At 43.6% G+C, this 27611-nt stretch overlaps 1 protein-coding gene across 7 annotated transcripts in view; it reads right to left on the reverse strand.

Annotated features, from left to right (window-relative positions):
* The window catches only part of LOC115104874 (lethal(3)malignant brain tumor-like protein 4), a 129292-nt gene that overhangs the window by 39217 nt on the left and 62464 nt on the right, over positions 1 to 27611 (reverse strand). For all 7 annotated transcript variants that reach the window (XM_029626239.2, XM_029626238.2, XM_029626236.2 and 4 more), the window contains one exon: positions 9761 to 9828. In XM_029626239.2, the coding sequence (XP_029482099.1) occupies positions 9761 to 9828 (68 nt within the window). The remainder of the gene's footprint in view (positions 1 to 9760; positions 9829 to 27611) is intronic.

Consider the following 27611-nt stretch of genomic DNA (forward strand, 5'->3'; position numbering starts at 1 on the left):
GTCCAACTCATCCCAAACCATCTCAATTGGGTTGAGGTCGGGTGATTATGGAGGCCAGGTCATCTGATGCAGCACTCCATCACTCTCTTTATTGGTCCAATAGCCCTTACACAGCCTGGAGGTGTGTTTCTGTCATTGTCCTGTTGATAAACAAACGGGCTGCAATTTCTGAGGCTGGTAACTAATGAACTTATCCTCTGCAGCAGTGGTAACTCTGGGTCTTCCTTTCCTGTGGAGGTCCTCATGACAGCCAGATTCATCATAACGCTTGATGATTTTTGTGACTGCAACTGAAGAAACTTTCAAAGTTCTTGACATTTTTCGGGATTAACTGACCATGTCGGAAAGAAGATGGACTATCATTTCTCTTTGCTTATTTGAGGTGTACTTGCTATAATATAGACTTGGTCCTTTACCAAATAGGGCTATCTTCTGTATACCACCCCTACCTTGCCACAACACATTTGATTGGCTCAAACGCATTAAGGAAAAAAATTCCACAAATTAACCTTTATTAACAAGGCACACCTGTTAATTGAAATGCATTCCAGATGACTACCTCATGAAGCTGGTTGAGAGAATGCCAAGAGATTGCAAAGCTGTCATTAGGGCATTCAGAGGCCACAAAGGGGGGAAAGGAAATCAAAATCCAAGCCCAGTCCATTCGATTAGTCCAGGACCTGTCTGCTAGGCTGAGAGAGAGACGCAAGGAATACATTCCAATCAGACAGTTCATTGGAGTAAAATTGGATCAAGTCTCAGTTCCGCTTCCCGGCAGTGCTGTGGGTATGGAAGGGAACGCAAAGCATGGAATTCAGAAGCCCTAATTAAAGCTACAAAAAGCCTTCCCAGTTGAAGGAGGAGAGCTCTCTGCTTTGAGAAGGAAAAAAACCATCAGCTCACTAGGCTACATACAGTGATGCCCAATACAATCTATACTCTACTTTCCCCAAGTAACTGTTCTTCTCTATGAAGTAACAATACAAGTTGCCATTGGCAATGGGCTACATGGACACTGAAAAGACAATTCAATGGGCGAAATAAAGCTTATGTCAATAACTGTTCTATGGATGTCCATGTGTGTGGAGTGTAGGTGTATATATGAATGGGAGTGTAGGTGTATATGTGAATGGGAGTGTAGGTGTATATGTGAATGGGAGTGTAGGTGTATATGTGAATGGGAGTGTAGGTGTATATGTGAATGGGAGTGTAGGTGTATATGTGAATGGGAGTTTAGGTGTATATGTGAATGGGAGTGTAGGTGTATATATGAATGGGAGTGTAGGTGTATATATGAATGGTAGTGTAGGTGTATATATGAATGGGAGTGTAGGTGTATATGTGAATGGGAGTGTAGGTGTGTAGGTGTATATGTGAATGGGAGTGTAGGTGTATATATGAATGGGAGTGTAGGTGTATATATGAAAGGGAGTGTAGGTGTATATATGAATGGGAGTGTAGGTGTATATATGAATGGGAGTGTAGGTGTATATGTGAATGGGAGTGTAGGTGTATATGTGAATGGGAGAGTAGGTGTATATGTGAATGGGAGTGTATGTGTATATGTGAATGGGAGTGTATGTGTATATGTGAATGGGAGTGTAGGTGTATATGTGAATGGGAATGTAGGTGTATATATGAATGGGAGTGTAGGTGTATATATGAATGGGAGTGTAGGTGTATATATGAATGGGAGTGTAGGTGTATATATGAATGGGAGTGTGAGAGATGGTGAATATGAATATGTGTACGACGCTGGGAGAGAATGGGTGTGTGGATGCATAGGGTATATGTTGGGGGGGTGAATGAGAATGGATGAGTAAGTTGATGGATGGATGGGTGTCAGAGGTAGGGAAGGTGGGAAGGATGGGAGGTAGGGACTAGAGGTCGACTGATTAATTTAGGGCCGATTTAAAGTTTTCATAATCGGTAATTGGCCTTTTTGGACGCCGATTACGGCCAATTACAAGCTTGGCTTGGGTGGGCAAGAATAGGATGTAGGGACTAGCTTTGCTTGCGTGGGCAGGGATGCAAGCTTAGCTTGGGTGGAGTAAAAGGGGGAGAAAACTGGGAGGGGAAGTGGAGAGGGATGGGTTTGCCTTGGGAGAGAGAGAGAAGGAAGGATTTAACTATACTACAATTTTATTAATTGTATTTATTTTAGTGACTTGCAAACCTGCTGTAAAATGAATAAGAGTTCCGTACAGATTAGGAGAGGATATCGAGTCATTATCATTCCTTGTTTGTCATTATAGCTAAGATCCAATGATGGTTATCGGTGAGAGTGGAGATGGGCTCTCCGAGGGGTCGGACCGGGGGAGCTGGGACGGCATCAGACACTTCTCTGAAGTATGTGTGGGGCCTCCACTCATCTCACTTCAGTCTCTAGGTGGACCACACTCCCCCAAACCCCTACCAGCCACATTCATTTAAGTGGCAGTCTTTCGCCAATGTATGTAGAATGACATCATCCACAGACGTCTGTTACATTAGGAGAGGAGTTTGAGTTTAAAAGCCCTAAAAAGGCATAGAGCCTCAAAGTACAAAAAAAGTCATTTGTTTTATGTTTCCCGTGTGTTCTCTGTTAAATGTCTGCTCAGCCCACATTCTCGAAATGCACTGAGTGTACAAAAAAAGGAATAATTCCTCAATTTAGCTGACAGATAGTTAATCCAGAGATTCTAACCTTTGCCCGGATTCAGCAGTCCCGTCCAGATCATCACGGCATTTGTAGTTCTTTATGATACAGATCATCACGGCATTTGTAGTTCCATATCAGCAGCTAATTAGCATTTCATATTGCGGGGGGGTAAATACAGGCAAATGCATTGATGAAAGTCACTTTATCCTAGAAAGATATATGCGGATTGCAAAACGTTATGCAACGGTAAGCCTACATGAAACACAGCCCTTTTTTAAAAGTGCTTCTAAAATCCCCTTTGGGAAGAATTAATGGTGGAAAAACGATTGGAACCATTTCCTTATGGGTATTATGACTCATACTGTGGAACTCTAGTTGATTTTTTTCTAAATAACTCATGACCTACAGCAGGGGTCTTCAACAGGTTAATTGCGTGTACTCAAACTGTCATAAACAAATCTCAAAAGAATCAGACAACGCAAGCTCCCAGCTACTATCTGTCTAATCAACACAACATTGATATTATCCTACCCCTGGTCAGCCCCTATTGGCTTAAAAAATAACAAAATATCTTCAAATTCATTTCCAGCAATATTGCCCCTGTCTGTCTGTGTGGTGCGTGCGTGCGTTTGTCTATCACTCTGTGTGTAGCCAGTTGATGTGATAACCATCTTGTTGGTTGACAGAAATACTTTCCCCAAAACCTTCTCAATTAAATGTTAACTGCAAAGTAGGCTTACCTGGAAGAAGTATATCATGAGTGAGAACAGTATATATATTGTATCTATTTGTTATTTGCAAACTTTGCCATGAAATGAGCAGCAAAATTACAGAATCATTGCTAGACCTGCACATTAGACATCACACTCCTCACTTGCTACTGTAGATGCGCAATTAAAGGGCCAGAAGCGCAATTAATGGGGAATTTAAATTTGTTAGTGTTCTTCCAGACCTATAACATTTTTCTCCTGATGTGATTTAAGCATTGACATGGACTAAGAACATCTCAATTGTTTTTTGTCTAAAAATAAATCAATATCTAAAACCAGGAAAAATAAAGTGACAATACAATTTGGGAAAATATAAAACAACATTTTATTGGGCCACACTTAGAGTTGTGTAATTTACCAGTTCTTTTGACAGAAAACAGCACTACTTTATATTGCACACTAAGGACACAGGGAAGAGGAGAAGAATGCTAGAAAAGGTTGGAACACCGGATCTACAGCAATGCTTTAAGTCGACGACAAAACATATCAGATACTTAGGATGCGTAATAAGTGACAACAAACAACAAATACAACTTTATCCCGTTACTAAACAATTTGAAAGCAGATGTAATTCAAATGGGAAATCTTCCCAAAATTCATACAAGTAGAATAAATCTCTTCAGAATGGAATGGCTCCCAAAGTTAATATATTTATTCCTCGGTAATACCAATTACCCCAGTGAAGACATTCTTTAAGAAAGTATACTTGGTCATAACAGACTGTATATGTGACTCGTTTCAGGAAACTAGGCGTATGTCGCATGTCACTACTTCACAGGAGAGCCATTTTTTGACAGAAATGCCTTCTGGAACATGTGAACTTTCATGTGCTTTAATAACAAACCTGTATTCTATCCATAAATTAGAAAAAAATTGTTAAATTATGAGCCTAGTTGGTTTAGCCATGGAAGACAGGAACCTTCCCGCTAGCCATGATTGGCTGAGATAATGGATGGGCTGGACATGACGGGAGATGAGCTTGGATTGGTCTGCAATGTAGCATGCTTCTGTCTATAACATGAGTTGTTCAGTACGTGTTGACAGTCCTTTCTACTGCGCCGTTTTTTAAAGATATAACGTTTGCCATCGAGAACGATAAAAGCTTTGATATTTTTCTCAACAACATTGATAACCTGAATTTAGCAGGCGCTGTCGACAGATCTTTTGAAAAAAGTGATGGGCTACTTTCTGCACACAACACGGTCAGAGTGAACCAGAGTGACTTGACACAATGCTGGCCAAACAAGATATAGCTACAAACAAAACGGAGTTAAATGATTCCAGTCTGCCGTGAAGCATTCATCCATGTATATGGGCAAGAGTCTAGCTACATTTTCAGATATACGTTTCTAATTTAGTCAGAAAGTCATTTTTATTGCAAGTTAAAGCGTACTGTTAGTTAGCTAGGAAACATTGCTTTCTGGCTAGCTAGCTAGCTAACGTTACGTGTATGATCTGTGTAGTAATATTATTTGAATCAGAAATCCATTTGCATTGCTAGTTGAACCTAGTTTGTTAGCTTTTCTCCCGGATAGCCCGATATTTCCCGCCAAAATCGGAAGAGCCATTCGAAAGCATTATAAAGCATATAAGTGTCTGGATTTGTTTAGAGATTTGATCAGCATGACAATTCTAAACTGATGCTACCTGAGCCTGATGAGCCCTATATTAAATACATTCAAATGAGAACCTACATTAACATTTAATAAGCCCAAAAAAGCCTATATGATTGTGCCGTTATCCAATACATATATGATATGGGCTACTGCACATTGCACATGACAGAAAAAGCCCGTAGATATAGCTAGCTTTATGCTATCTTTGGTAAATAAAGGAAACTAGCTCCAGCAGGCTAATATTTTTTGGTGTAAACTGCATTACTGTACTGTATTATATGGACAGGAAGTACACACATCGTTCAAACCATGATAAAGCAGAAGAGAACATGCCATTCTGGTGCAACACATGCGGCCTACGAAGTTACAAGTGTATAGGCTAGCGAATTTGATTTTAATTTTGAAATATAATAGGGACTATTTATAATTAGTAGGCTGACGCATATATAGCCTACCTTTCATAATATTTCTCCTAATGTTATTAGCCTACCTCCTCTTTCTCTCTCTTTTGTTGCTTCATTCATTCCTGCTTTCAACAGTTAAATGAAATACGTTTCGTTGTCCTTATCTTCATCATTCTAATGACATCCTTGAATAATATAGGACTGGAATTAGATGCAGAAGGCTTTCACTTCTCTTTAAGAAGATTGAATGGTTATGGGTCTGAATAAATAACTGCTATATCCTACAGCCGTTCGCTCTTCTTTCAAACTACGCGTGAGTTCTATTGGCTGCTGTATTTAACATTCAGCAACAAACAAAAAGAGTGATTGCGTTCCACTTCGAATAATCTATTGGTTTAAGAAATGCTAAAATAAATAAATAAATAAATAATGTCCAGCAAGCTATTCTAGTCTAGCTTTTCCTGCATGGGATTCCATTTTTAAAAGGAGGCCAGCGGAGCTCAGGTGCTTGCGTATTGTGCAAGAGACAAAGCCTATGTTAGAAGCTTATTATGTAATAACCAATCATTAATTAGCTACAGTATATACAGTGCATTCAGAAAGTATTCAGAACCCTAGACTTTATCTACATTTTGTTACGTTACAGCCTTATTCTAAAATGGGTTAAATAGTTTCCCCCCCTCATCAATCTACACACAATACCCCATAATGACAAAGCAAAAACAGGTTTGTAGAATTTTTTGCATATGCAAAAGTATTCAGACCCTTTACTCAGTACTTTGTTGAAGCCCCTAAGGCAGCGATTACAGCCTAGAGTCTTCTTGGGTATGAGGCTACAAGCTTGGCACTCCTGGTTTGTCTTGGCTGTGTGCTTAGGGTCGTTGTCATGATGGAATGTGAACCTTCGCCCCAGTCTGAGGTCCTGAGCGCTCTGGAGCAGGTTTCATCAAGGATCTCCTTGTACTTTGCCATGTTTATCTTTCCCTCGAGCCTGACTAGTCTCCCAGTTCCTGCCACTGAAAAACATCCCCACAGCATGATGCTGTCACCACCATGCTTCCCCGTAGGGATGGTGCCAGGTTTCCACCAGGCGTGACACTTGGCATTAAGGCCAAAGAGGTCAATCTAGATTTCATCAGACCAGAGAATCTGAATCTTGAGTCCTTTAGGTGCCTTTTGGCAAACTCCAAGAGGGCTGTCATGTGCCTTTCACTGAAGAGTGGCTTCTGTCTGGCCATTCTACCATAAAAGCCTGATTGGTGGAGTGCTGCAGAGATGGTTGTCCTTCTGGAAGGTTCTCCCATCTCGACAGAGGAACTTTGTAGCTCTGTAAAAGTGACCTTACAGAGCCTTGGTCACCTCCCGAACGGAGAGAGGTGAGGAAAACAGAGAGAGGTGAGGAGAACAGAGAGAGGTGAGGAGAACGGAGAGAGGTGCGGAGAACGGAGAGAGGTGAGGAGAACAGAGAGAGGTGAGGAGAACAGAGAGATGAACGGAGAGGAGAACGGAGGAGGTGATGAGAGGAGAACGGAGGGAGGTGAGGACAAGAGAACAGAGAGAGGTGAGGAGAGGAGAACAGAGAGCAGTGAGAGAAAATCTAGAAGATGAAGAGACGATTTGCATCTCCGTGCCCTCTGCGGTCTGTCACCTGTCGGTGGCAACAGGCGGGGCTCCACCACACATCACTCTCTCACGTTCTCTCTCTCTAGCCACGGCCGAATCAAAGTGACTGAAGTAGTCCTAACAACAACCAAACGCTACCTTCACACCTGTCACTGTATCACAGTCTGTCACATCTGACCCTTTCAGAAGGGATTTCAGCTATGAGAGAGTCCAAGGGTGGGGTGATCCGGCAAGTCTATTCTGTTCTGACAACTTGCCATCCTACAGCTGATGAGAAAAATAACAAAAAATGTAAAAAGAGGAAACAAATGACAAGAATGGGCATTTCTGCTGCTGGGAGTGAGAAGTATGAGATTCCTGCGTATTCTTCAGTTTAATTTCTCTTTGTGTGTTGATCTCTCCCCATCTTATTACATTGTCAGTACAGAATGTACTAAATTAAATCCAGGCCCCTGAATCTATCCTCCACAGTAGAGTCAGGATCAGTTCACTCAGTTCGGTGAGGCAGCAGAGAACAAACCCATGGCAGAAACAATTGGGGCCTTGTGGCCTGGAGGTAAGGCGAGTGGTGTGTGGTGTGTGTTAAAGTGTGTGTGTTTACTATGTGTGTGTTTGGCTCTCTGTGTGGGTGTGTTTACTATGTGTGTGTTTGGCTCTCTGTGTGTGTGTGTGTGTTTACTATATGTGTGTGTTTGGCTCTCTGTGTGTGTGTGGGTGGTCTGGCTGGCAGCTGCTCCGGCCGTGGCAGTAATGCGTTCTGTCGTCACACCTAGAGCTCTTTCCCCTCCTCTTATCATCCTCACAGGAAGGGCTGCTGTCGCGGGAGCTAAAATTAGTATCGCACTCTGATAGGCCGTAGGAGAAATGCACTCGGCCTGAAATGGGCTCCATTCAGGCGACGCTGTGTTTCTTTTTCCTTGGTAGAAACTGACAGCTTAACAAAGAAAAAGGCACACGTGCACATACACACTAACCCTCTCTGTGTCCCCCCCCTACTTCTCTCCTGCTGACTGCGATTCAAAATGGGTCGTAGGCTCTGTTTGCCATGGAAACCACCCACCAATTCATAACAATCAATGAAGTTATCCGATGAAGGAATATAGATGTTGTTGGGACTCAAAATTGCTGAGTAGTGAAAAGAAAAACCTACAGTGTATTCGGAAAGTATTCTGACCCCTTGACTTGTTCCACATTTCGTTAGGTTACAGCCTTATTCTAAAAATGTCCCCTCATCAATATACACACACAATACCCCATAATGACAAAGTGAAAACAGGTTTAGACATTTTTGGAAATGGTCAATTCAATGGTACATTCAATTGATTGAACATGATTTGGGAAGGCACACACCTGTCTATATAAAGGTCCCACAGTTGACAGTGCGTGTCAGAGCAAAAACCAAGCCATGAGATCGAAGGAATTGTCAGCATTGAGGCAAAGACGAACAGAGCAAAGTACAGAGAGATCCTTGATGAAAACCTGCTCCAGAGCCCTCAGGACCTCAGAATGGGGAGAAGGTTCACCTTCCAACAAAACAACGACCCTAAGCACACAGCCAAGAAAACGCAGGGGTGGCTTCGAGAAAAGTCTCTGAATGTCCTTGAGTGTCCCAGCCGCCAGAGCCCGGACTTGAACCTGATCGAACATCTCTGAAAAGTACTGAAAATAGCTGTGCAGTAACACTCCCCATCCAACCTGACAGGGCTTGAGAGGATTTGCAGAGAAGAATGGGAGAAACTCCCAAATACAGGTGTGCCAAGCTCGAGGCTGTAATCGCTGCCAAAGGTGCTTCAACAAAGTACTGAGTAACGGGTCTGAATACTTATGTCAATGTAATATATCAGTTTAATAATTTATCAATTTGCAAAAGATTATAAAAACCTGTTTTTGCTTTGTCATTGTGGGGTATTATGTGTAGATTGATGTGGGGGAAAAAACGATTTAATCAATTTTAGAATAAGGCTGTAACGTAACAAAATGTGGAACAAGTCAAGGGATCGGAATACTTTCTGAATGCCCTGTATCTAAAGGTTTGCGTTTTACTTTAGGTTTTGAACCCCTCTTGAACTCAATTACACATGTGCTCACAGTAATCAAAATGAGTGATTGCGGGGCCAGGTGATCCAGTGACTCATGACTAATACTGCCTTTCTACATGAAAACGACCAATTTCACAGAGAAATTGCCCCGTAACAACCATGACTGACATCTAATACCTCAAGTCAAATTGGGTCTCCGACCCTCCAGTGATGTATATTGCTTGTTGGCAAAACCAGCCATCTTCGTAGAGAGCAACTACCTTTCAAATGCTATGAAGCAGGCAAACTGCTTATACAACTAAAACCAGTCACTGGCTGAATCGCTTTTGGTGATGAGACTTAACTTGAAAAAGGGCATTCTGACCCCGTCCAGTGGTATAACAGAGCACAGGATTAAGTGTGTGTGTCTGTGTGTAACATGTTTTCATGTGTATCTGAGCTATTCCTCGTACAAGCAGAAATACAATCGTTATGACGCGTTTTGCATCATATGAACATACGATACTCCAGAGAGCCAGCGAAGCGAGGGAACGCATCCAAATGATGACAGCACATCACTAATACCAATTAACGACAACCTGTGAACCATCTACCCCAGCTGTTTCAATTGAAACTCAGCCCACTCAATGAGGGGGAGAAAGCTGGAAATGGCCAAATCATGCCTTACCTTCGATCATGCTATTCAAGTCAATCTCTTCGTCCTCTTCTTTGACTCGCAGATATTTAGTTGTGAGTCTGGAGAGAAGAGAAAGAGAGAAAGGGGGAAAGAGAGAGAAAGAGAGAAAAAGAAAGAAAGAGAAAGAAAGAGAAAAAGAGAAAGAGAGCGAGAGAGAGAAAGAGAGAAAAAGAGAAAGAGAGCGAGAGAGAGAAAGAGAGAAAAGAGAAAGAGAGAAAGAGAGAAAAAGAGAAAGAGAGCGAGAGAGAGAAAGAGAAAGAGAGCGAGAGAGAGAAAGAGAGAAAAAGAGCGAGAGAGAGAAAGAAAGCAAAAGAGAAAGAGAGAAAAAAAAGATTATTTTACAGAGGAAGCAATTCACTTACAGGGCCAGCATTGAAGAGGACCTGCTTTTAGGTCATAACAAAGGAGTGAATATACCCCTGGGATGGCTTACATCAAAGTACAGTATATCGCCATGATGAGAAGGCCTTACCATGAAAACCTTCCAAAATGACTTATTCAAGGTAGAAAGGAGTTGGAGCACTTAACAAAACAAGCAGATTGATTTCTTTTAGCTCACTTTAATCCATTGTCCAGGATAAAAACCTGACTGGCGTTTCGACATCAAGCTGACGTTTCCCTCAGAGTGACCTGACCATGGCACTTAGCTCCTATGTATAGCCTAGTGGCCCATTGAGACAATAATAAGAAAATAATAATAATAATATGTTAAGGTAAATGGCACAAAATAATACTAATAAAAAAGGTAAACAGTGTGTCTGGTTAATCAATAGGCCATGTAAAAAATATACATAGGTGATATTTGGGTGTCAGTGAATCTGGAGATACACAGAGACCCTCAAAATCAAGGCAACAACATTATAGAATGAGGACAGTGAAATATCCTTGTTTAGCCCCACAGTGGTCACCAACATTTTCTGAGTCAAGATCACTTTCTGAGTCAAAATGCAAGCCGAGATCTACCGCTCTGATTTTTATTAACATGACTTAAAAAAAGGTAAGCCTATGCAACATAAACCAATTATAAACAGTACTGTAACAATGATGTTTGTGCAGTAAGCTATAGGTCCAATATATGTTCACAGCATACTGGCTTTGCTGGAATTTACCTGTCAATGCATTGTTTGGGGATTTAAAAAAAAGTATATTTCAAAATTTGAGATAGGCTATATGATCACACCGGTAATAGATCCATTGTTGTATTACTTATTACACAGCTGAATGAGCATACATTTAAATAATTCGCTTTTTATTTTACTTGGGCTGGTGGTGCCTGCATCTGATGGTCAGTCTCAGCGGAGGGAGGGAGAGAGCAGCAGACTGAGGGTCCGCCTCTCAACATCTGTACATCAATGGGCAATGTTCTCTTGACAGAAAAACATCTGTGTCTGGTGCTGAGGTTACAGTAATGATAGGTCTGTGAATAGTGCTCATTGTGAACGTGGTATCTTCAGGCGTTTGGAAATTGCTCACAAGGATGTACCAGATTTGTGGAGATCTACAATTATTTTTCTGAGGTCTTGGCTGATTGCTTTTGATTTTCCCATGATGTCAAGCAATGAGGCACTGAGTTTGAAGGTAGGCCTTGAAATACATCCACAGGTACACCTCCAATTGACTCAAATGATGTCAATTAGCCTATCAGAAGCTTCTAAAGCCATGACATAATTTTTTTGAATTTTCCAAGCTGTTTAAAGGCAAAGTCAACTTAGTGTATGTAAAGTTCTGACCCACTGGAATTGTGATACAGTGAATTATAAGTGAAATAATCTGTCTGTAAACAAATGTTGGAAAAATGACTTCTGTCATGCAAAGTAGATGTCCTAACCGACTTGCCAAAACTATAGTTTGTTAACAAGACATTTGTGGAGTGATTGAAAAACGAGTTTCAATGACTCCAACCCAAGTGTATGTAAATTTAAACTGTACACAATGTGTAACGATAACTTGGCTATACAGTGCATTCGCTGTTACGTTACGGCCTTATTCTAAAATGGATTAAATACAACAAAAAATCTCAATCTACACACAATACCCCATAATGACAAAGCGAAAACAGGTTAAGATTTTTTGGCAAATTTATAAAAAATATATTTTAGACTCTTTGCATCCTGTTTCCATTGATCATCCTTGAGATGTTTCTATAGCTCGATTGGAGTCCATCTGTGGTAAATTCAATTGATTGGACATGATTTTGAAAAGGCACATACCTGTCTATATAAAAAGGTCCCATAGTTGACAGTGCATGTCAGAGCAAAAACCAAGCCATGAGGTCGAAGGAATTGTCCGTAGAGCTCCGAGACAGGATTGTGTCCAGACAAAGATCTGGGGAAGGTTACCAAAATATTTCCGAAGCATTGATAGCATTGATAGTCCTCAAGAACACAGTGGCCTCCATCATTCTTCAATGGAATAAGTTAGACTTTTCCTAGAGCTGGCCGCCCGGCCAAATTGAGCAATCAGGAGAGAAGGGCCTTGGTTAGGGAGGTGACCAAGAACCCGAAAAAGCTCCAGAGTTCCTCTGTGGAGGTGGGAGAATCTTCCAGAAGGAGAACCATCTCTGCAGCACTCTACCAAGCAGCCTTTTTTTGGTAGAGAGGCCAGACGGAAGTCACTCCTCAGTAAAAGGCACATGACAGCCCACATGGAGTTTGCCAAAAGGCACCTAAAGACTCTCAGACCATGAGAAACAAGATTCTCTGGTCTGATAAAATCAAGATTGAACTCTTTGGCCTGAATGCCAAGGATCACGTCTGGAGGAAATCTGGCACCATACCTATGGCAAAGCATGGTGGAAGCAGCATCATGCTGTGGAGATGTTTTTCAGTGCAACGGACTGAGAGACTAGTCAGGATCGAGGGAAAGATAAGAGAAAAGTACAGAGGGATTGATGAAACCTACTCCAGAGCACTCAGGACCTCAGACTGGGGAGAAGGTTCACCTTCCAACAGGACAACAACCCTAAGCACACAGCAAAGACAACGCATGAGTGTCTCTGAATGTCCTCGAGTGGCCCAGCCAGAGCACGGTCTTGAACCCGATCGAACATCTCTGGAGAGACCTGAAAATAGCCTGTGCAGTGACGCTCCCCATCCAATCTAACAGAGCTTCAGATGATCTGCAGAGAAGAATGAAGAGAAGAAACTCCCCAAATACAGGTGTGCCAAGCTTGTAGCGTCACACCCAAGAAGACTTGAGGCTGTGATCGCTGTGAAAGGTGCTTCAACAAAGTACTGAGTAAAGAGTCCCTACTAACCCTACTTACAGTACCAGTCAAAAGTTTGGACAAACCTACCCATTCAAGGGTCTTTTCTTTATTTTTTTCTGTTTTCTACACTGTAGAATAATAGTGAAGACATCAAAACTATGAAATAACACATATGGAATCATGTAGTAACCAAAAAAGTGTTAAATCAAAATACATTTTATATTGACGACAGCTTTGCATGTCACGAATCCCGTTTCCTGAGTCTGTTTTTTGCCTGTGTTCTGTCCTGGAGTGTTTTTTCCGGCGTCCTGGAACGCACCCTGTCTGGTTGCCGGGCAATGTAGCCAGTTGGGAGTTCTGATTACCCGCACCTGTATCCCATCAGCTATCTGCACACATGGTCCTGATCATCATCTCTCCTCTTCATAAGCCCGGACCTGACATCCATTCCCTGCCGGATCGTTAGCCATGAACAGTATGTTGTGCCATAGTATCAGCCTCAAGTTGGATAGAATTTGTTATGTTGTTTTTTACGTATTGCTTGCCTTAAACTTACCTCCGTTTGTTCTGTCTTCAGTTACTCACCCGGATCATTTACCCCATTTCCGCCTGGTCGTCGTCGGATTCCGCTACCCCATTGGATCCACCTATTTACTCCCATCAACTCACCACCGCTGCCCGCTACGCCACCTGGATATATTTACCCATTCACATTCACTTGTAAATAAATACTCACCTTCTTCCTACTCTCCTTGTCCTGGTCTGCTTCTGGGTTCGATTTTGAAAGAACGTGACAGAACGATCCGGCCAAGGATGAACCCAGCGGACCTGGACTCCATTTGCCATGCCATTACCCAGCAGGGGAAGACATTGGGACAACACAAGACGGCGCTACAGGAGATAGCGGGTTCAATCCAGAACTTATCTGCTAGCTTGACACAAATCCAGGATCAGCTCAGTTTGCCGGCGATTCATTCACCACCTGTTTCACCCATCTCACCTGCCGTGTCTGGTGCGGTTTCCTTCCGTGAACCCAAGGTACCGACGCCTGATAAATATGAAGGGGATTTGGGAAGATGCCGTTCGTTTCTTATGCAGTGTGGGTTAGTGTTTGATCTACAGCCCCATTCTTACGCCACTGACAAGGCTAGGATAGCCTTTGTTATTGAACTGCTGCGTGGAAGAGCTCTGGAATGGGCTTCAGCCGTTTGGGAACGACAGGAGACCTGCATGGCTTCATACCAGGAGTTCACGGGAGAGATGAGAAGGCTTTTTGACCATCCAGTCCGAGGTAAGGACGCAGCTAAACGTTTGTTCACTCTTCGCCAAGGAGCTCGCAGTGTGGCAGACTTTATGATCGAGTTCAGGACATTGTCTGTGGAGAGTGGTTGGAATGAGGAGTCACTACAAGCGGCTTTTTACCAGGGGTTGTCGGCGCAACTCAAGGACGAGCTGATATCCTATCCAGAGCCTAGTGACCTAGACAGCTTGGTCACTTTATCTATTCGGGTAGATAATAGAATCCGAGAGAGAAGGAGGGAGAAGCAGTGGGGCCCATCCAATCAATCAGCAACTCGGTTACCATTCGGGTTCAGGAAGTGAACCAGAACGTATTGATCGTTATTCCCCACACGGGATTAGTGGAGGGGTCTTGCCACCAGATCCTGAACCAATGCAAGTGGGGCGACACGGGCTAACTAAGGAGGAGCGCCAACGTAGACATGAGACCAACAGCTGTCTCTACTGTGGTAGCTCGGGACATTACATCTCTGCTTGTCCACAGCGCCCGTTAAACTGCCCGGCTCGCTAGTTTTGGGAGGAATTTTAGCGAGCCAGTTTCAACCTCTCAAGAATCCTGTCAGACCCCGTTTTCCTGCGACCCTTATGAATAAGGATCAGAGCTTAGAGATGAACGCTTTTATCGATTCAGGTGCCGATGGCAGCTTTATTGATGCCGACTTGGTGGAACAGCTGGGGCGTTCCAAGGAGCAATTGCCGGAAGCCATTGAAGCAACCACTCTGAACGGCAGTAGTCTGGCACGGATCACTATGAGGACTGAACCGGTTAAGATGTTGTTGTCGGGGAATCATTCAGTTTATCTCCTTCTTCATTCTGTCCTCGCCCCATGTTCCTCTGGTTCTTGGTTACCCCTGGCTGAAGGAACACAATCCCTCGTTTGATTGGGTGACGGGTAAGGTAACTAGTTGGAGCATTGATTGTCATGCTAACTGCCTTAGGACTGCCTGTTCTCCTGCCGTTTCCAGTCAGGTCAGTGACTCTGCTCCTCCTGATTTGTCCCTGGTTCCAGAAACATATCACGAGTTGGGTGAAGTATTCAGTAAACAGAAGGCTCTGTCCCTTCCTCCCCACCGACCTTATGACTGTGCGATTAATCTGTTACCTGGAGCCGCCTTTCCCAAGGGACGGTTATACAGTATCTCTCGACCTGAACGTGAGGCCTTGGAGACCTACATCAAGGAGTCTCTAGATGCAGGTCTCATTCGGCCCTCGTCATCACCTCTGGGAGCAGGATTTTTTTTTGTGAGCAAGAAGGATGGCTCTCTTCGACCGTGTATTGATTATCGGGGTTTGAATGATATTACGGTCAAGAACAAGTATCCCCTGCCCTTGATGAGCTCGGCTTTCGATTCTTTACAGGGTGCTACGGTTTTTACGAAGCTTGATTTACGTAATGCTTATCATTTGGTTCGGATCAAAGAGGGGGACGAGTGGTTGACTGGGTTCAATACTCCGATGGGACATTTCGAGTACCAGGTGATGCCGTTTGGACTGACCAACGCTCCTGCTGTGTTCCAAAGTATGGTGAATGACGTTCTGAGAGATATGATTGGTATTTTTGTGTTTGTTTACCTGGATGATATCCTCATCTTCTCGAAGGAGCTTTCTAGCCACGTTCAGCATGTCAAGCAGGTCCTGCAGCGGTTATTGGAGAACCGTCTGTTCGTGAAAGGCTGAGAAGTGCGATTTTCACGCCCACACGATGTCCTTCCTCGGGTACATCATCTCCAGGGGAGAGATCAAGATGGACCAAGAGAAGGTTCGGGCGGTTCGGGATTGGGTCCAGCCCGGTACGAGATTGCAGCTCCAGAGATTCCTGGGGTTTGCACATTTTTATCGGAGGTTTATCCGTGATTACAGCCGGGTGGCCGCTCCTTTAACTGTACTGACGTCTTGCACCAGAAAGTTCTGTTGGTCTCCTGAGGCAGACCGAGCATTTCTAGATTTGAAGAGCCGATTCACCAACGCCCCGATTCTCTCTCAACCTGACACTTCCCGTCAGTTCGTTGTGGAGGTGGATGCGTCTGATGTGGGGGTGGGCGCCATCCTGTCCCAGCGTAGCTCCACTGACGGTAAACTCCATCCCTGCGCCTTCTACTCTTGTCGTCTTTCACCAGCTGAGAGAAACTACGATGTGGGTAACCGGGAGCTTCTCGCTGTGAAGCTTGCCTTGGAGGAGTGGCGTCACTGGTTGGAGGGAGCAGAGCAACCGTTTGTGGTCTGGACTGACCACAAGAATCTGGCTTACGTGCAATCGGCTAAACGTCTCAACTCCCGTCAGGCCCGGTGGGCTTTGTTTTTTGGACGTTTCAATTTTTCCCTGACGTTCCGACCTGGGTCGAAGAACGGGAAGGCGGACACCCTGTCCCGGATGTTCTCCAAGACGGAGGAGAGTGGGGCCAAGACTGAGACGATTCTTCCCCAGAACGTTGTCGTGGGAGCCGTTACATGGAGGATTGAGGAGGAGGCTCTTCGGACACAGCCCGGGCCCGATAACGGTCCACCCGGTCGGTTGTTCGTGCCTGAGTCGGTTCGTTCTGCTGTCCTTCAGTGGTCCCACGCCAGCAAGATAGCTTGTCACCCTGGAGTTGCTCGGACTATGGCGCTACTGCGCAGACGGTTTTGGTGGTCTGCCATGGGAGAAGATACCCAGAGGTTTGTTGCCGCTTGTCCTGTTTGTGCGCAGAATAAGAGTACCAATCGGGCCAGCTCTGGGCTTCTTCACCCCCTACCTATTTCCCGGCGACCTTGGTCGCATCTGGCCGTGGATTTTGTCACGGGGTTGCCCTCTTCTGTTGGTAACACGGTTATTCTGACCATTGTGGATAGATTCAGCAAGTTTGCCCACTTTGTTCCCCTCTCCAAGCTGCCTTCTGCCACTGAGACGTCCGAGATCCTGGTTAGGGAGGTGTTCAGGGTCCACGGGTTGCCCTGTGACATTGTTTCTGACCGTGGTCCTCAGTTTACCTCTGCTGTCTGGAAATCCTTCTGTTTGGCCATTGGAGCTACAGTCAGTCTCACATCTGGATTTCACCCCCAATCTAATGGTCAGGCGGAGAGAGCCAACCAGAAGATGGAGTCCACGCTGCGCTGTCTTGTTTCCTCTGATCCCACCTCTTGGTCCTCTCAATTACCCTGGGTCGAGTATGCTCATAATACTCTCCCTTCATCTGCCACTGGGATGTCTCCCTTTCAGTACCTGTACGGTTACCAACCTCCCTTGTTTCCTTCTCAGGAGCGGGATCTCTCGGTTCCTTCTGTCCAGACCCACATTCGTCGTTGCCACCGCACCTGGCATCGGGCCAGGAAGGCCCTCCTTAAGGTTTCTGACCGGTATCAGATCCAGGCGAATCGTCGCCGTATTCCTGCACCCGCTTATACCGTCGGAGATAGGGTTTGGTTGGCTACACGGGATCTTCCTCTACGGACTGAGTCGAGGAAACTGTCACCGAAGTTCGTTGGTCCGTTTGTAGTGGAGAAGATCATTAATCCTGTTGTGGTCCGACTCAAGTTGCCTGCTACACTAAGAGTACATCCCACCTTTCATGTCTCCTGCCTCAAGCCGGTTCTCCTCAGTCCTCTGTTGCCCCCTCCTCCTCGTCCTCCTCCTCCTCGGATGATCGGAGGTGGTCCTGTCATTTAGCTGCGAAACGTCTTCAATTACATGCTCAGAGGCAGTAGAATGAATGCATGATGCCTGGCCTGAATATATCTGGTGGAGAGATTGAGATTAGAGGGCCGCATCACTGTAGCATAACTAGAAAGGACACGGCTATATAAACATGATGACATTGACTTAAATAGGAATGTCTGTTTTAGTAAATCTATGGAGCATAACTCTATGGAGCATAAGTTTGAATGCGTATCCTCCAAAAGGCATAACACCTGTCTGCTCCACTTCGGAGAAGTTCCCTCATTGTCATCTCCTGTCAGACAGTGATTTAAAGGAGATTATACTGAGCCTCTGCCCTTCTTCCTGGATGACGTTACTTCTACAAGAGGATATTGACAGATCTAGAAGCAGTCAGAGACCATAACTGAATCCCCAATCAAATCTACTGCAAATGTCACACAGAAAAGGAAATGTTAAACCCTGCTGTTTGTGAGTAGATCATTTCTGAAAATGTGAAAAAGAATTGTTGGACTGTTATCTCCTATGTAAACATGCAGTGCAAACTATTGAGAACCACTGAAAGGATTTTAATTCAGACCACTGTATTGCCACCTCTTCTAGTGTGGGACTTACGTCTGTCTTCAATAATAAAGTGAGATAGTGAAAATATTTTACCGTTTGAATTGGTTACTTAATCCCAAAAGATTTTAGAGTGGCCTAACCTTAAATTCCCACAGTAAGAAATAACATTTTGAGTTGGCCAATTAATGTGCAGAAATTGCATGATGACTCATCCTGAATTTAATTCTGCTGCAATATCGACGGCTCCCAACATTTAGTCTGAAAACTATTGTCCTGAAGTCGTTTGTGCTAATGCCAAAATGAGAGTCGTTGTGATTGGATCGTCTCTAACCAATCAGAGTGTCAAAGCCAATGTCTTAATTCATGATTTGTGTAGGCTGGCTCTGGCCCAACCCATCGGTTTGTGGGACCAGTCAGAATGTGTTCGCATTATACAAGACGTTGGGGAGGAAAGAAAATCCAGACTCATCGTGGAAAAGAAATAAAACGCAAGTGGGCGTGGAGTTGGACCAGAGCGATATGGCCTGGGTAGTCAGGCTCGTGCAGAACAGCCATATACTGTGTTACAATGGCTTTGAGAATGGCCTGACTGTCAAAATGTCCCGTACAAATGTTTTGTAGTCAGTGTGCAGTATGACATGCAATGCTCTGAAAGAAGAGTTGGCTACAGCACATATAGTACAGCAGTGGTCACCAAACCGGTCGAACGCATTCTCTCCATAATTATTATTTTTTTTTAAACCCACACCTGTTACAGATACAGGTATCCTGTGTGTATTTCTTTTCTCTTCTTCTCCCCGGTGACATTCATCATTCCCCAATCACATCCCCTTTCCCTCGGTTTAAAAACCCATTCAGTTGTTTTCTCTGTGTCTCAATCTCTCTCTTTGAGCTCTCGTTTGTGTACTCCTACATGTCACTTTGTCCCACTTGTGAGTATTGTTTTGTTTATGGTGTTTGACTGTTTGTTTAATGGTGGGAAAAGGGGGTACCAAGACATGTCGCCCATGGGCATACACTACCCGTAGGAATAATTGGTCTAAATACCCTAGTTAGAACTGGGCGGACCACCCACTGTATTTTACTGGTTAGTTAGCTAGCTGTTGTTGAAGCAGGTAGACTAGCTTAGGGGTGTTTTTGAATACTTATTATTTCTTTCCTTGGGTCCAGCTCAGACCCTTTTCCTGCCCCCCCCCCTTACCGTGTGTTTAAAAATAAACCATGAGTGTTTTACGGTAATTTAGTTGTCTGTGGTTTTTCGTTCTCACTGTTACTTTATCACTATTATACTTTGCATGAGTTATGTTACGGGTCTCGTTGCCTTCCCCCCTAGACTGCAGGGCCAAAGGGATTCGTAACAGAAGTGGGGGCTCGTCCGGGATCTGTCTTTACGGACACCCATGCCGCTCGTGTTATAGTGGTCTAGTTCAGTGTTGAGCGTCATAGCTTATGTAGCATTAGTGTTTGCAGTTTGTTGGCTATTGTGTAGTTATTCAAAATGGATACTTTTGATTTGAAATCCTTTTTGGATAACCCTACGTGGGAGGTTTTTGACAAATGTCGTCGAGTTGATTTACTGACCTTGGCTGACTATTATTCTGTATCGATTCCGCAGAGTTAAGTTAAAGCGGAGGTTAAGCAACTGGTGTTAAATGTTTTGTTGGAAGAGCAGGTGCTTGTGTTACCGCTGCCTGAGCCTACTACCCCTGTAGGGGATGTTGTTGCTCCTCTAAGCCCGTTGGTGTCTGAGAACGAGGGCGAGGCTAAAGCTCCAGCCACATTGCCCCGTTTTGATCCACTCTCCCCACAGTCAACCGGTGATGCCAGGAGGGATGTCCATTCAATACAGTTCCAACTGGAGGCGGAAGAGAGAGCCGATACAGCCTTGCATACTTATTTAGCACTGTTGGCGGTAGGTGCACTTGATTCGGCTTGCTTTTGGACTCAGAAACTGATCTTGACTGAGGAAAGATTGGTGAGCCCTGCAGTACAGGTATGAAACAAGACTACTTCAGATTAGAGGTCGACCGATTATGAATTTTCAAATGCCGATACCGATTATTGGAGGACCAAAAAAAAGGCGCTGCCGATTAAATCGGCCAATTTTTATTTTATTTGCAATAATGACAATTACAACAATACTGAATGAACACTTATTTTAACTTAATATAATACAAAAATAGAAATAAATAATGAAACATGTTCAATTTGGTTTAAATAATGCAAAAACAAAGTGTTGGAGAAGAAAGTAAAAGTGCAATATGTGCTATGTAAGAAAGCTAACATACGTTTAAGTTCCTTGCTCAGAACATGAGAACATATGAAAGCTGGTGGTTCCTTTTAACATGAGTCTTCAATATTCCCAGGCAAGAAGTTTCAGGTTGTAGCTATTATAGGAATTATAGGACTATTTCTCTCTATACCATTTGTATTTCATCAACCTTTTAATATTGGATGTTCTTATAGGCACTTTAGTATTGCCAGTGTAACAGTATAGCTTCCGTCCCTCTCCTCGCTCCTACCTGGGCTCGAACCAGGAACACATCGACAACAGCCACCCTCGAAGCAGCGTTAGCAGGCAATACTAATGCATGGCATTACCCATGCAGAGCAAGGGAAACAACCACTCCAAGTCTCAGAGCGAGTGATGTTTGAAACGCTATTAACGCGCACCCCGCTAACTAGCTAGCCATTTCACATCGGTTACACCAGCCTAATCTCGGGAGTTGATAGGCTTGAAGTCATAAACAATGCAATTCTTGAAGCACAACGAGGAGCTGCTGGCAAAACACATGAAAGTGCTGTTTGAAAGAATGCTTACGAGCCTGCTGGTGCCTACCACCGCTCAGTCAGACTGCTCTATCAAATCATAGACTTAGTTATAACATGATAACACACAGAAATACGAGCCTTAGGTCATAAATATGGTCAAATCCGGGAACTATCATCTCAAAAACAAGACGTTTATTCTTGTTTTATTTATTTAAAAAAAAATTTTTTTTAATTTTTTACTTTTTAAAATTTTTTATCCCTTTTTCTCCCCAATTTCATGGTATCCAATTGTTGTAGTAGCTACTATCTTGTCTCATCGCTACAACTCCCTTACGGGCTCGGGAGAGACGAACGTTGAAAGTCATGCGTCCTCCGATACACAACCCAACCAGCCGCACTGCTTCTTAACACAGCGCACATCCAACCCGGAAGCCAGCCGCACCAATGTGTCGGAGGCTACACCGTGCACCTGGCAACCTTGGTTAGCGCGCACTGCGCCCGGCCCGCCACAGGAGTCGCTGGTGCGCAATGAGACAAGGACATCCCTACCGACCAAGCCCTCCCTAACCCGGACGACGCTAGGCCACTTGTGCGTCGCCCCACGGACCTCCCGGTCGCGGCCGGTTACGACAGAGCCTGGGCGCGAACCCAGGGACTCTGATGGCACAGCTGGCGCTGCAGTACAGCTCCCTTAACCACTGCGCCACCCGGGAGGCCATAAGACGTTTATTCTTTCAGTGAAATATGAAACCGTTACGTATTTTATTTTTACATATTTTTAACGGGTGGTATCCATAAGTCTAAATATTCCTGTTACATTGCACAACCTTCATTCAATGTTATGTCATAATTACGTAAAATTCTGGCAAATTAGGCGGCCCAAACTGTTGCATATACACTGACTCCGCGTGCAATGAACGCAATATTGCCTGCTAACCTGGATTTCTTTTAGCTAAATATGCAGGTTTAAAAATATATACTTCTGTGTATTGATTTTAAGAAAGGCATTGATGCTTATGGTTGGGTACAGTCCTGTAACGACTGTGCTTTTTTCGCAAATGCGCTTTTGGTAAATCATCCCCCTGCGTTGCATCGATTATATACAACACAGGAAATGCTAGTTAAACTAGTAATATCATCAACCATGTGTAGTTAACTAGTGATTATGATTGATTGTTTTTTTATAAGATAAGTTTAATGCTAGCTAGCAACTTACCTTGGCTTACTGCATTCGCGTAACAGGCAGGCTCCTCGCGGAGTGCAATGCAATCAGGTGGTTAGAGCGTTGGACTAGTTAACTGTAAGGTTGCAAAATTGAATCCCCGAGCTGACAAGGTAAAAATCTGTCGTTCTGCCCCCGAACAAGGAATTTCTTTCCTTCTTAATCTGTTTGAGCCAATCAGTTGTGTTGTGACAAGGTAGGGTGGTATACAGAAGATAGCCCTATTTTGTAAAAGACCAAGTCCATATTATGGCAAGAACAGCTCAAATAAGCAAAGATAAATAACAGTCCATCATTACTTTAAGACATTAAGGTCAGTCAATACGGAAAATGTAAAGAACTTTGAACGTTTCCTCAAGTGCAGTTGCAAAAACCATCAAGTGCTATGATGAAACTGGCTCTCATCAGGACCGCCACAGGAAAGGAAGACCCAGAGTTACCTCTGCTGCAGAGTATAAGATCACTAGAGTTAGCAGCTTCAGAAATTGCAGCCTAAATAAATGCTTCACAGAGTTCAACTAACAGACACAGCTCAACATCAACTGTTCAGAGGATCAGGCCTTCATGGTCAAATTGCTGCAAAGAAACCACTACTAAAAGGACACCAATAAGAAGAGACTTTCTTGGGCCAATAAGCACGAGCAATGGACATTAGACCGGTGGATATCTTTCGTCTGATGAGTCCAAATTTGAGATTTTTGATTCCAACCGCCGTGTCTTTGTGAGACACAAAATAGGTGAACAGATCATCTCCGCATGTGTGATTCCCACCGTGAAGCATGGAGGAGGAGGTGTGGTGGTGTGGGAGTGCTTTGCTGGTGACACCGTCAGTGATTTATTTAGAATTCAAGGAAACACTTAACCAGTATGGCTACCACAGCATTTTGCAGCGATACACCATCCCATCTTTTTGGCGCTTAGTGGGACTATCATTTGTTTTTCAACAGGACAATGACCCAACAGACCTCCAGGCTGTGTAAGGGCTATTTGACCAAGGAGAGTGATGGGTTGCTGCATCAGATGACCTGGCTTCCACAATCACCAGCCTTCAACCCAATTGAGATGGTTTGGGATGAGTTGGACTGCAAAGTGAAGGAAAAGCAGCCAACAAGTGCTCAGCATATGTGGGAACTCCTTCAAGACTGTTCAAAAAGCATTCCTCCTGATGCTGGTTGAGAGAATGCCAAGAGTGTGCAAAGCTGTCATCAAGGCAAAGAGTGGCTACTTTGTTTAACACTTTTTTGGTTACTACATGATTCCATATGTGTTATTTCATAGTTTTGATGTCTTCAATATATTTCTACAATGTAGACAATAGTAAAAATAAAGAAAAATCCTTGAATGCGTAGTCCAAACTTTTGACTGTTACAGTAAATACATCATGTACAGTAGCAGCTGTACTTTTGAATTGAGCCTGAAATCGAGGCACTAAAGGCAGTTCCCATGGAAGAAATGTCAGTATTTCCAAGACTGGCCAGAGACAGAAATAACCTTGAGGATCAGCCAAGTTGAACAAACACCATCCCAGAGGAATAGTTTGTTGATGTTTCATAATACGCAAATCAGCTCAAAGAGCAGCAAGTTCATTACTTAAAATTCTCGAGGGGTCTCTTCTCCCCAATTTAAAGTTGAGTCGACAAACATTGAACGATTAATGAGACGAAAAGAGGGCGAGGGGGTAGGACTTCCTGTAGGACGGCCCAGGAAACTAATCAAGGATTCATTATATATTCATTTTTTAAAAATGTAAACAAACGGATGAATGAGGGTGGTTCTACCAATTCTGTACCTTTTGAGAAGTGTAACTTGGTAAAAAAAAAAAAATGGATTTCACCTAATTTGTACACTGTCATAAATAGCATATGTTCAAAAAAAAGTATAAAATCCCATCAAGTCCCATTAAGTTGAAAAATGACTATAGTAAGTGCCCATTAAGTGCGAAATCAGAGCAAACGGGGCTGACTCTAACAGAGTTGATGATTTCATCTTAAATCAGCCATAAATCCTATTGTGACAGGGGGAACGGAAGCTTGTTGTATGCAACAGGGAGGGGCAATTGAATGCGAGCTTCATAAAAATGTTGAAATCGCTAAAACATTTCTAGCCTGTCTATCTATGGGTATCATAAAACACCCAAAAATGGACAAAAAGAGTAGAACCAGCTCACCTACTTTTACACTATGGTTTCACTATTACATTTTCAATGTTTCTTTTGAAAAAAATATTTTAAAAGGAATAGTTTCACCACATTAAAACAAGAGTTCAGTTCATGTAAAAGTTGACCTTAAAATGAGGCACAGACATAAATGAATCACTCATCACATTAAATACATTATAATCTTCAGAAATGACTCTGTAAAAGCAACAAAAAAACTTGCGCTTTATAATGATGGTAAAAATTTGGAGACGTTTTGAAGCTTAAGTGGGTTAAAATCTTCATAGAAGTCACAGAGGGTACACAGAGAGACATGTCAAAATGCTGAATGAACCTGATTTATTGAATTCTCCATGTGGTCGATATTAAAAGGTCACTTAATTTAATATAACAGGCTTTTAAAATAAAAAATGTAGCACTCATTCCGTGGAAAGATGTATGAATCCTATAGAAAGTCATGCTGTGCATAAAAAAAATGTAATTTCTATGCCTTTACCGCCCTTTCTCAAGCAGATTATGGTCAGAATAAGATAGAGAGGAGACAAAATATGACTGCTGCATTGCTGCAGAATAAAGGCATACTGAGATTTTATTTTTACTGCATCACGAGGGAGAGATGCCAGATCAGGAAATATTGATATAGATGTCTTGCATGTATGTTTTTGTCATATACAGTCGGATCAGCTACAATCCTAATTTTAGGCTTAGGCACCTCTCTTTTTTATTTAACAGGAAACTTGCATAATCTTCAAGGCATGCGGTAATCTTTCACAAAGGGTCTACCCATCAGTTCCTCCTCTTAACAACAGGAGAGCCTGTCTAGCCCTAACAACAGGAGAACCTGTCTAGCCCTAACAACAGGAGAACCTGTCTAGCCCTAACAACAGGAGAACCTGTCTAGCCCTAACAACAGGAGAACCTGTCTAGCCCTAACAACAGGAGAACCTGTCTAGCCCTAACAACAGGAGAACCTGTCTAGCCCTAACAACAGGAGAACCTGTCTAACAACAACAGGAGAGCCTGTCTAGCCCTAACAACAGGAGAGCCTGTCTAGCCCTAACAACAGGAGAACCTGTCTAGCCCTAACAACAGGAGAACCTGTCTAGCCCTAACAACAGGAGAACCTGTCTAGCCCTAACAACAGGAGAACCTGTCTAGCCCTAACAACAGGAGAACCTGTCTAGCCCTAACAACAGGAGAACCTGTCTAGCCCTAACAACAGGAGAATCTGTCTAGCCCTAACAACAGGAGAGCCTGTCTAGCCCTAACAACAGGAGAGCCTGTCTAGCCCTAACAAAAGGAGAACCTGTCTAGCCCTAACAACAGGAGAACCTGTCTAGCCCTAACAACAGGAGAACCAGTCTATCCCTAACAACAGGAGAACCTGTCTAGCCCTAACAACAGGAGAGCCAGTCTAGCCCTAACAACAGGAGAACCAGTCTATCCCTAACAACAGGAGAACCTGTCTAGCCCTAACAACAGGAGAACCTGTCTAGCCCTAACAACAGGAGAACCTGTCTAACCCTAACAACAGGAGAGCCTGTCTAGCCCTAACAACAGGAGAACCAGTCTAGCCCTAACAACAGGAGAACCTGTCTAGCCCTAACAACAGGAGAACCTGTCTAGCCCTAACAACAGGAGAGCCTGTCTAGCCCTAACAACAGGGAGAACCTGTCTAGCCCTAACAACAGGAGAGCCTGTCTAGCCCAACAGGAGAGCCTAACAACAGGAGAACCTGTCTAGCCCTAACAACAGGAGAACCTGTCTAGCCCTAACAACAGGAGAACCTGTCTAGCCCTAACAACAGGAGAACCTGTCTAGCCCTAACAACAGGAGAACCTGTCTAGCCCTAACAACAGGAGAACCTGTCTAGCCCTAACAACAGGAGAACCTGTCTAGCCCTAACAACAGGAGAACCTGTCTAGCCCTAACAACAGGAGAACCTGTCTAGCCCTAACAACAGGAGAGCCTGTCTAGCCCTAACAACAGGAGAACCTGTCTAGCCCTAACAACAGGAGAACCAGTCTAGCCCTAACAACAGGAGAACCTGTCTAGCCCTAACAACAGGAGAACCTGCCTAGCCCTAACAACAGGATAACCTGTCTAGCCCTAATAACAGGAGAACCAGTCTAGCCCTAACAACAGGAGAACCTGGCTAGTGTGTGCCTGGCTAGTGCGGGCTGTATGAGGGGAAAACCATTAAATATCAATCTCACTAGGATGCAGGGTTCTATAATCTGCTTGCTCTATATGATATTATTGTGCCCTCCCTCCCTCCTGCTCTCTCAGGTAACATCTGCGACAGTACGGCTCTGTAATGACAGAGCATTTGCGTTTACATGAGCTTTGGACGAGGCGGGGATGTCTCTCCCATACCACATCAGTCTGCTGGCAGGAGAGGGTAAACCATAGTGGCCGAGGTAGGGAAAAGGATGAAAACACAATCTGTAGGGATCTGTAGCTATTTCATTTATGAATTTATGATTGTTTAGACTTTGGCTAGAAATGTCTTGGGGTAATATTTGGTTTGACTTGAATCAATACTGCAGATACAGTAGGGATCTGTTCTAATTTAAAATAGGTTTTGTGGGATTAGGGAGATTGGAGGTTTAATTGAATCAATCGAGCATTACATGTGTGTGTGTGTGTGTGTGTGTGTGCGTGGGTGTATAAACAAATGCCTCGTATTTAGTGACGGAGGGGAAGAAAGAAAAAGAAAATCGATAGAGTTACATGTTACAATTTTATTTTGGACGATATTATATTATAAAATCAATAGTTTGACTCAAACTCGTTAGCTAGCGCTAGTCGGCTGTACCTGCGCCGGTATTGTTCATCTTATATCTTGTTCTCCATCGTCTTTTTATATAGTCAGCCAACATGTTTACAGCACTTTTATATCCCTGACTGATCAAAACTAATTTTCTCTCTGCAGAAGACATATAGTGTGCAATATGTTGGATACATATAGAATCGTGAGGATCATATCG

The sequence above is a fragment of the Oncorhynchus nerka genome, linkage group LG22 (genome assembly GCF_034236695.1).
Source record: "Oncorhynchus nerka isolate Pitt River linkage group LG22, Oner_Uvic_2.0, whole genome shotgun sequence".
In the NCBI taxonomy this organism is placed as follows: Eukaryota; Metazoa; Chordata; class Actinopteri; order Salmoniformes; family Salmonidae; genus Oncorhynchus; species Oncorhynchus nerka.